The sequence below is a fragment of the Bombina bombina genome, chromosome 4, assembly GCF_027579735.1.
Source record: "Bombina bombina isolate aBomBom1 chromosome 4, aBomBom1.pri, whole genome shotgun sequence".
Taxonomy (NCBI): domain Eukaryota; kingdom Metazoa; phylum Chordata; class Amphibia; order Anura; family Bombinatoridae; genus Bombina; species Bombina bombina.
In genome coordinates this window covers 483,284,815-483,295,854 of record NC_069502.1, presented here as the reverse complement: position 1 = coordinate 483,295,854, position 11,040 = coordinate 483,284,815, and the positions used below count along the sequence as shown (strand labels likewise).

Below are 11,040 nucleotides of genomic sequence, written 5' to 3'. Positions count from 1 at the left end.
GGAATTGAGATCATTCCTGGGTATGACGAATTATTCTCGCAAATTCATTGATAATTATGCGGAATTAACTAAACCACTACTACTTCTTCTGAAGAAAGATGTGAAATGGCACTGGAGTGAGTCTCAAGAGACAGCCATCAGAGAGCTGAAGAGAAAACTCACTCAAGCACCTTGCTTAGCATACCCTGAAGGTGGCAAACCTTTCTTCTTAGAGACAGGTTACACAGATATAAGCATGAGTGCTGTGTTATACCAAAAGCATGATAATTTGAACAAAGCCATTGCTTATGCGAGCAAAAATCTATCCCCAGTAGAAATAAAATTTAGCGATTGCGAAAAAGCCCTCTTATCTACTGTATGGGCTCTACAAAATTTCCGCAGCTATATACAGGGCGAGAAAATTATTGTGGAAACGGCCCACCAGCCTTTGCTATATTTGCAAAGTGAGAGAATAAGAGATGGGAATTTGTCTAATAGCCGCATAACAGCGTGGACTCTTTCCTTACAAGGCTGGCCCTTAGAAATTCGCTACAAGCAGAATAAAAAGAATCCAGTCGCACAAGGGCTTGCTGAGCTCCACGACTGTACTGCTAGAGATCCTGGGGAAGAATTATCAGAAAATGATTTTCTGGAAGAACAATTGCTTTCCCCATATAAAATGTACAATGAGGACCATTGTCAAACATTACCTTGGGTATATGTTGATGGTTGTTCTTACCATGCCACTATTGATAATGAGCGCAGATTAGTCGCTGGCATTGGTATAACGGGGGCAAATGGATTCCCAAATATATCTGTAGGTTTCAACATTGGACCAAGATCCAGTCAAGTTGCAGAACTAACTGCTGTTTTCAAAACCATTGAAATGGCTATTGAACATGGTATTCATGAATTTGTGATCATAACTGACTCAAATTATGTGCGTGACAGTTTTGTTGAATACCTGCCAACTTGGAAAAGAAATGGCATGCAGAAAAGCAATAACAAACCAGTCAAGCATGGCAAGTTGTTCTGCGAGATTGATAATCTGGTAGTATCCAATGATTTAACCATACACTGGAAAAAGACCAAGGGTCATTCCAGAGTTCTAGGTCCTGATAAGGAAAGCAATGACCTTGCGGATTCATTAGCCAAACAAGGAGCCATAACTGGAGAACTCCTTAATATTGACCATTTAATGGGTGCAATTCAGGTAGAAGCCATTACCAGAAACCAGGCAAAACAACAGAGTGAGCCTAACTTGGTACAATGGAGTCAGGATTCTCCTAGTGAGGACCTGATCACTAGTCAAAAAGAAGACCCCATTGTAGGCATCTTCTATAAACACATAGAAGATCCTGAAAGCAACCCCATCTCAAAAGATGATTGTATTGGCAAAGAAGATCTGAGAATCTTAATAAAATCTAAATCACAATTCAAATTACAGAATGGTTTGTTAATTAGAACCTCCAAAACTGGCATCCAGCAGTGGGTAGTACCCACCAAGTTCAGAGGTCTAATGCTTCAACATGCCCATGATGCTCCCACATCTGGTCATCGTGGTGCCAAACTCACGTATGAAATATTACGTGATTATGCTTTTTGGCCACACATGTTGAAAGATGTTCAAACCTACTGTCAAGGGTGTTTAATCTGTCCACAGTTCCAACCCACTGCACCAACGCATAGAGCGCCATTGCAGAAAAGGGGGATGGTAATGCCATGGTCAGATATACAAATTGATTTTATTGGCCCGGTAACAAGATCATCAAGAGGTAACAAATACATGTTAACCGTAACATGCCTGTTCACTAAATGGGTAGAGTGCATTAGTGCACCTAACAATAGTGCTGAAACATGTGCAGCATTGCTCATCAACCATGTATTTTCCAGATTTGGTTTGCCCCAAAGAATCGAATCAGATCTGGGGACCCACTTCACTAGCGAAGTAATGACAAAAATGTGGAAAATACTAGGGGTTAAAAGAAAGCTCCATATTGCTTATAGAGCTGCCTCAAGTGGTGGTGTAGAGCGTTACAACCAGTCTATTGTTAAAATCCTCAAAAAGTTTGTGAGTGAAACAGTTAAAGACTGGGATGTAAAACTACCTCTAGTCTTAATGGCATTAAGAGCAACTCCAAGTAGTGCTACCAAGATGTCACCTTTTGAACTGATGACTGGTAGAAGAATGGTTCTACCTCAGCATCTGCTGTACCGTACATCAGACCAAAACTTGATAAACGCTGCCAATACACATCAATATGTGGAAAACCTAAGAAAGCACCTGCAATATGCCTTTGCATTTGCTCAAAGGAATTTAGAAAGAGCCGCAACTGCCACTAAGACCTATTATGATCTCAAAACATCCAAAAAGGAATATGAAATAAATGATAAAGTTTATCTTTATAACTTTGGAAGAGATCAGGTTAGGGAGAAGAAATTTCTTCCCTCATGGAAAGGTCCTTTCGTCATTACTGACAAAATATCTCCAGTGGCCTATAAAATACGGATCCCCAAAAATGAAAGTTTCATAGATAAATGGGTCCATATCAATCAATTGCGAGCGTGTCATCCCAGATCCCAACTACAAGTCATAGAGGGAGAATGAAGTGTCATATCCCCAAATGAACTAAAGACATACTATAGTTTAAAGATGCCTAACTGATAAACATGAAGGTTCAAAATTGACAGACTATCTACATAGAAGACTGTCCATGATGTGTACGGTCAACATCCTCACCAAATACCACTAACTTTGATCCAATTCAAATACATGTGTCCTACATATTTTTGAATTGGAAAGGGGGATTTATGTCAAGGTATTTGAAATATTATTAAATAATATATAGAGGTATATTTGTCTTTATTTAATAGATCTGTGGATATGAACATGGTCTGTAGACAAAGGTTTGTTCCTAAGAGATCTCCCACATTCATTATGTAAAATTATGCTGAACACACAGGGGGAGACAATGGAACATTTGGCCTGCCAAATTTCAGAACAGTCACTTAGAGGAATGTTGGGGGAAGTAATTTTGAAAGGAAATGGAAACTAACACAGTTTCAGGATACAGCAAATATATGGATTTCCTCCAAGAGAAATGCCGATCCGTCTGAAGAAATGTGAGAGATACAAACATTCTTCAAAGGAACTGATAATTGGCACAGACTTGTTGAGTGACTCAGGCTGTTTGGATGATAACATCAGAATACACGTAACACAGACGTTGTGTCGGGGGTTAGAATAACACAGTGAAGACAAATGACTTACATTATGATTTCAAAGCAACTGTATATGTTTTAATGGACATGAGATGTGTGTGTGTATATATATATATATATATATATATATATATATATATATATATATATATATATATATATATATATATATATATATGATATATATATGTGTATGTTTTGAAAGCATGAATATCTTAGCCTCTGTGTGTTTAAGAACATGAATAGATGTTTATGGACCTGAAGAGAAGTGATTATTAACATTTATTTTTATTTCAGATCTACATAGACAGATTTTCTGCTGAAGCTAAAACTTGTAACTGGTTCCTGCTGGACGCGAGATACCACTTTACTTGAGCAAAGCTAATCTACCCTTCTCATTGATTGCGATATACACTTATTGGTGATCTGAGGTAAAATAATTCCTACCAAGAAATATTGGATATCGACTGCTTTTTACTTTGGTAACGTATTCAAGGTTTTGTAAGATAAGTTATATGCATAGTTAATTTGTATTTAATAGATTTAAAGAAACAGTGTGTTTTAGTTAGCATTTCACAGCCTATATATATATTGTTTAAATCTGTGTCTGATTGGCTAAGTAACTCATCTATACAAGTTCTGATATTGTCAGTTAATTTTGTATTAGGATAAATTGAAATTAAATAGCAGAATATATATTATCCTATTGTTTTATAAACACTGTTTAGAATTGTATTGCTTGGATGTTAAAGGTTTTTAGTCCCATTGTGTTAAATAATTAAAAGGCTGAATTGTGAAGGTATATTTTTCTGGGTTTTGTAAGAAGGATAGCATATCTTAAGAGTTGGTTTTAACGCATATAAATTTTGTTTCATTTCCTTTTATTGCAAATATACTTCAATATGTTTATGGATATTAACTAAATAAAAGAATTCAGGTATTTATATTAATTGTATGGTCTAGTAGATGCATGGTTAATTAGGGTTTCAATTTTTTTTTATTTTATTGTGTTTGCAACCCTGCCATAAACTTATATATTATTTGGATAGCACTACTAAGATTTTCATAAATATACTGACAGGTTAATACATTTATTAGAGTAGCGGCGAGGTCCGGTCAGCAGATTAGGGATTAATAAGTGTAGGTAAGGCAGCGGCGACGTTGGGGGGGCATATTATGGGTTAATAAATATTATGTAGGTGTCGGCGATGTTAGGGGTAGCAGATTAGGGGTACATAGGGATAATGTAGGTTGCGGCGGTATGCGGTCGGTAGGTTAGGGGTTTAAAAAATTTATTAGAGTGGCGGCGATGTGGGGGGACCTCGGTTTAAGGGTACATAGGTAGTTTATGGGTGTTAGTGTACTTTAGAGCACAGTAGTTAAGAGCTTTATGAACCGGCGTTAGCCCATAAAGCTCTTAACTCCTGACTTTTTTCTGCGGCTGGAGTTTTGTCGTTAGAGTTCTAACGCTCACTTCAGCCAAGACTCTAAATACCAGCGTTAGAAAGATCCCATTGAAAAGATAGGATACGCAATTGACGTAAGGGGATCTGCGGTATGGAAAAGTCGCGGCTGGAAAGTGAGCGTTAGACCCTTTCCTGACTGACTCTAAATACCAGCAGGCGGCCAAAACCAGCGTTAGGAGCCCTTAACGCTGGTTTGGACAGCTAACGCAGAACTCTAAATCTAGGCGTATATTTTTAAATATATATATGTGTGTAAAATTAGGTGGTGCAATCTGAAATATTTAAAAGAGTTGCATTTAAAAGTATCCTTTTGTTAGGAAGCTGTGAATTGTTTGGCAGTCCAGGTCCATACCTTTCAACAATATTTGAGACTGTTTTTATGATCTCTGTTGGTGTGAACAGTTATAGACAAATATACATGAGCACCTATGGTCAAGCAATCACAGGGTGTGATTTCTGGATCCTGCAAAATGCATTCCATCCTCTCTGCATCATTAAGCAACATAATAATAAAAATGGTGCAACTGCATTACATATAAAAATAGCAATACAATAATAATTTTACAGGAATTACATTTTGAGTTTAAAGTGAAAGTAAACTATCAAGCACCTCTATGCCGCAACGCAAAATACAAATAAAATGATGTTGAGTTTAATTCATGATTTTTTTCTATATTATCTAATAAGCTCATAATTGTACGTTTTAATCCGCTTATGTATATTGCCGTTCCTCCGCCTGGATAAAAAAAATAAATTATTTTGATATGACGAATATTGTCTTAACGATTCTTATTGGTCCCCCAGTGGCGCCTGAAAATCCTGACTCTACGCCCCCAACTTCAACTACGCATGCGTGTCTACAATTTACTCCCTGTATAGAAGCGTGTTCATGGACACGCATGCGCATTATCCTCAACAGGGAAACTTTGTGATTGACGTACCAGCAATGGCACAAAGCGATCGCAACAAGTAAATACGTTTGATCAATCAAACACATGCACAATACATGTTGCTTCACGGGAGCGTGCACGGATGAACGTGTTAGAGCGGGTGAGACCGCTCTTACTTGTAAAATAGCAAAACCAGGAAATGAGCTTGGGGCGGAGGAACATCAGAGACGGTATGCTAGAAAATGTATAATATATAAAAAAAAGAAGGAATTTAGCAAAAAACTATTTAGCGAATACATAGAGTGTTAGAAGAGGAATCCATTGCATTAAATCTGTTGGTAAAAATTTACTTTCACTTTAACATACATAAGGCCAGATTACAAGTGGAGCAGTATTTAGCGCACGTATTACAAGTTGAAAGTAAAAATCTAAACCAGAGGCTTGCTAACTGTAAAACTTTAGATATTGTGACATTTACTTCTTCTCCCCATAGACTTCAATGGAGAGCGCAACTTAAAAAAACCTAACACCTATAAATTGTGCGCTAATCCGACACTGCGTTCAACCTACAGCGCTAACCTGAAGTAATACATATTTTACATTCCTATGTTCTTCATATAGGATAAAATTTTCTTTTTAATAATAAATATTTATTTTGAAATATATTTGAATTTTTTTGCAAAATATTTATCTATACCTACCTGACTACCTGTGTTGATAGATGGGGCAATAAACTCACCTTAGGCAGTAAAGTATTCTCCGGGGAAGCTTACAAACTATTTATGACCGAGCTCTTGTTTATCTAAGAAAAAAACAATTTTTTTACTTTTTAATGTATTTTTGTTGTGTTTAGTGCAGCTTTACGCGAGGTCTTCAGTTACGCTAACCTTACGAGCGCAAATTTAGATAGCGCTCGGTGCTGCACATTTACTTCCAACTTGTAATACGCGCGCAAGTTAGCACGGGCGCGATATTTCAATATTATGTGTGCTAACATTAGCACGCAACTTGTAATCGTTAAACCTGTTTTTTAAGACATTTAAGGGATAGAAGGGTCAAAATTGAAATGTGCATGGGTGCATTTCAATTTTGAATAGAACAATTTTTGCAATATACTTTCATTATCGAAAAATGCCTTTAATAAAAGTAGTAACTGTTTTTCAGTGGCATGGTGTTTAAATGCAGGCACACAGGACACTTTACAGCATATGTGCATATGCTGCTGAAAAACAGTTAACTTTTACTAGAATCATTTTTGCAAGTAAAAGTAAAATGCAAAACTGTTTCTATTCAAAATTGAAACGCCCAAGCACATTGTTTTATTATTTTACATTTCTTTTTACTTTCAGTTAGTTATTTATATTTATTCTGGGACTTAAGCAACTTCACATAACTTTAGTGAAAAATCTGTGCAAAGCATTTTAGTACAAACTGTGGTATTGTTAGGTGAAGCAGCCATACATATGGGAAGCATTACTTTATCGCCTTAACTTGCTATTTCTATCACATATCTCGCATCTCCCTTCTTTTTCTTCCTTTTGTCATTTTTCTTTCTTGCATCCTCTGTCACTGAGTCCTTCCTCCGTCCTCCAATCTCTGTTCTCCCTCTCAGGGCATCTTTTTCCCTCCTCCCCATCAGGCGAGCCTCCTCACGCGTCCCTAGTCCCCGGCTGTGTGTGGCTGGGAGAGGCCGCAGCTCCTCCCCAGGGCGTGGGGACCTACAGACACCCAAGCCTGGGGGTGTAAGGGGAGAGAAAGGAGCTGCACTCACAGGATCCTCCGCTATCTCTGGAATCAAGCAGCTAGAAGAGCTAACGGTGCCTGAGCTGGTAGCGTAACACAGTAAGTGTAACTGTAATGGGGATATGTATGGGTGATGGCATGCGCACTTCACGGCATCATACACTCTTATTGACAGCGCTCATTGTAAGATGCTGGTGATGGTATCAGGGATAAAACGGAGGCGTACTTCATTTAGCGGTTTTGTAGTCTATACAGGTTTAAGGACCACAGTGAAATATTAGGCAATGTTATGACGAAATCATATCGTTTGTTGCTGTTTAACCCATTGACTACCAAAAAGGTCCGCTATTTTGGATGCTAGTTTGCGCAGAAGTGGCTATTAAGGACATTGGGGACTGTAATTTTATTGCAGTGTACTAACTTCTCACCGTCCGAGACTAGAGTGGGGTCACATACTACCGTAGCCACATGGGTGCTACAGGTGGCACTGTGAGGGGAATGTGCAGTGAAGTGTACACGCCAAGTTTCCCTCGTGCACTGCTGGCAAGGGTGGGCTATATGATGTCAGTATCTTGTTCTCAACTCTATATATGGCCACTATCAGCTGTCACTTCCTTGGTCTTTTTAGGGGACCTCCATTTTTGCCTTTCTTTCTGGTCACTCCCTCTATGTCTTTTTTTTTTTTTTAATTCACCCTTTCCTCCTCCCAATTTTTTTTTTTTGTCAGCAATGTCAGTGTGGTTTAGGTTTAGATATTATACAGGTTGTGCAGGTTGTGGTTTCCTCTCTTTCAGTAACACCTCTTCCTCTTTTTTTTTTACTTTACAGTATGTCCATAGTGTGATGTTTTAGTTTCATGTGTGACTTTTTTACATTATGAATAAGATTCTCTGCCTACTGTTATACTTTCATTGTGTGGCCTCATTCCTCCGCATGCTCTCCTCAGAAATGTGCCATTTTAATTTCATGGGTTTTCCCTATTAAAGGAAACCACACCTCACTTTAATTTTTGTTTCATATTTCCTGTTTTTTTGTGGTTTTTCTTTTATCTAGAAACTTATTGTTGATGTTTCCCTTATCTTTCGGTCATATAATCATTCTTATTACTATTTTAAACCTATAACCTCCTATTTATTTTCCCTTGCCCCTTTCTAACTGAAGATATGAAGTATTTTTAGATGTTTGAGAACAGTTAATATAAATACTACCCTCTGGTATTTTAAGAGAAGGTTCAAACAAATTGCTTTCATAAAGTGGACAGTAATTTAGTAAAAATTGAAATGTTTCCGTGCTTTAAATTAACACTTATTATCTATTCACAAATGCTTGAGAGTGCAACTTCTAGGTAGGTACATCATGCTAAGTAATAATACTATTGCTAGTATTATTTTGTATAACATAGCAGTGCTGTCAGTCCCATGTAAACAAGTGACAGCTTACCCAACATTTTTTCTTTTATGATTCACATAGAACATACACTAACAACTTTCCAATTAACTTTTATTATCAATTTTGCTTCATTCTCTTGGTATCCTTTATTGAAGGATCAGCAATGCACGACTGGGAGTTAGCTGACTACATTGGTAAGCCAATGACATACTGTATATGTGCAGTCACCAATGGAAGCTGGCTCCCAGTTCCTGAGCCTACCTAGGTATCCTTTTCAACAAAGGATACAAAAGAACAAAGCAAATTAGATAATATAAATAAATTGTAAAGTTGTTTAAAACTGTATCAGAAACATTAAAGAATGTTTTCCGGTTTCATGTCTCAACTTTGCCACTTGCCTTTTCCACCCAATGTCTGAATGGTAACAAATTTAATATTTGTACAATACTTTAATAAATATGTTTGGTTTTTTTCCTTGTAGGATTCAAAATGGAAGTTTTAGATAAAACTGTAAATGGATATATAGACAATCTGCTAGGACCAAGAGGTGAGTATTTTTGTGTATAAATATAAAATTTGTATGTGTTTTCTGTCTACGTGAATTAGTTATCATACATATTTTGATATACAGTACACACATTTTGAATGAGTTTATCTTGCACTTGTCCAACCAAAGGCTTGTGGGCCACAATGTGCGCCTCCTCTCTTCCCAAGTGAATATGGAAGTCTGAAACAATGAGCATGTTTTGGTAGTCTGATTGTAAAACATGGATCTTCCTCTTAAAGCTGAAAATGTTGGCCGAGGCTGGTGCCAAAGACAGAAATTTGGGCACCGGAGGGATATTGGGACTTATGTAGGTCAAAACAATATCAGCTATGACTACGGCCTAACAGCCAAAACGCATCAGCAGATCTCTCAGCCAGAGCCTACTTCTGTGCCATGATGTGTGACTTTTAACCCCAATAAAGAATTTACTGTTTTAAGATGTTCACCAGAGGCTTCATTGTTTTCTTTTGCTTACTTCAAAATAATATCATGTATGTTTGGTCATAAAAAAACAGTATAAAATGATATAATAACTATTATTGACCCTGCATATATTTGTGTTTAACCCCTGCAAAGGGGTTTAACTTGCACAAAGTACCACACAGGGAATGAAGATACCCATTGGTCCCAAGCTGAAATTCTGCTAACCCAATCAGCAGCGCTAGCTGTGAAACTAGTCCCACTGATTGGCTCAGCAGCAGTTTCTGCTTTTAACAAGCAGTTCTCTGTGCCTTCTGATTGGTACTTTTAACTATGTGTTTAACCAATTATCACTATAATGGCCCTTTAAATGGGACAGTTGCAGTCAATGTTCTATCATATACTGTGTATTAACTTTACAAAATATAATATATTTGTATATAAACAATGACAACCAGAAGCTTACAGATTCTGCTTTGTTATGTTACAGTACAAGCATGGCTTTGTAAGCTATACTCTATGCCTCTCCGGCGTCACTATGGTAGAAGGTGGCTTATACATTCCATTGAAGAGAATGCAGAAAATACAGAAGTGCAGGTTATGTTTAATAGTGCAAAATGAAACTATTTTGTGAAGTTGTAAAATAATTTTGCAACATTGGAAAACAAAGTTTTGTTTTTCAAAAATAAAATGTTTAACATACTAATTGAATTGCATGAGTGAAAAACGTAAGCTTTCAGCATTGTAGCAATAATGATAGTTATAAAGCATGTGCCTATATCACCACAAAGAGTATATCAGGCTGCACAGGAAACATTATTTGTACAGCACAAAACCAAACAACTAATTGCCATAAGAGCTGCCAATTGTTGACATAATGTCTGCCTAAAATACATAACCGTTTTCCTTGCTTCTAGATTAAAGGTGTGCTATCTATAAAAAAAAAATGATCACACTAAAAGATGACTATAAAGTCACCTGCTGTATAATGCTTACTAATATTTCAACTCTAAACTGAAATGCAAAGATAAAAGTCTATTGGTGTTTACTATTCAAATTTTGTTTTTATTCTCGTGTATTTTTTTTATAAATTCGGTTATGAAATTCGTACTTCCCATCTCCCTATCACAAATATATATTTTGAAGAGAACAGAATATAAAAAATAAATCAGCAAGTTGTGCCTGTTCTACATCTTGAAAAATCAGGAGATGTTCAGGGTTAAAGGGACATTAAAGTGCAAAAATGACATGCACTAATTAGAGGATTCAATATAAGCACTAGTGACCCTGCAATACTATGTGTTTAACCCCCTCAAAGGGATAAAATACTGCTCGGAGCAAGCCAATAAGCAGCAGCAGTAACTATGTGTTTAACTCTATTGCA

The 11,040-nt window shown here is 36.9% G+C and overlaps 1 protein-coding gene across 1 annotated transcript in view; it reads left to right on the top strand.

Annotated features, from left to right (window-relative positions):
- The first annotated feature begins 7,230 nt into the window (after positions 1-7,230).
- Positions 7,231-11,040, top strand: part of ELOVL5 (ELOVL fatty acid elongase 5) — a 102,819-nt gene continuing 99,009 nt past the window's right edge. The window contains 2 exon segments of the mRNA XM_053710383.1: positions 7,231-7,399; positions 9,171-9,236. Coding sequence (XP_053566358.1) covers positions 9,179-9,236 — 58 coding nt within the window. The 5' untranslated portion in view covers positions 7,231-7,399; positions 9,171-9,178.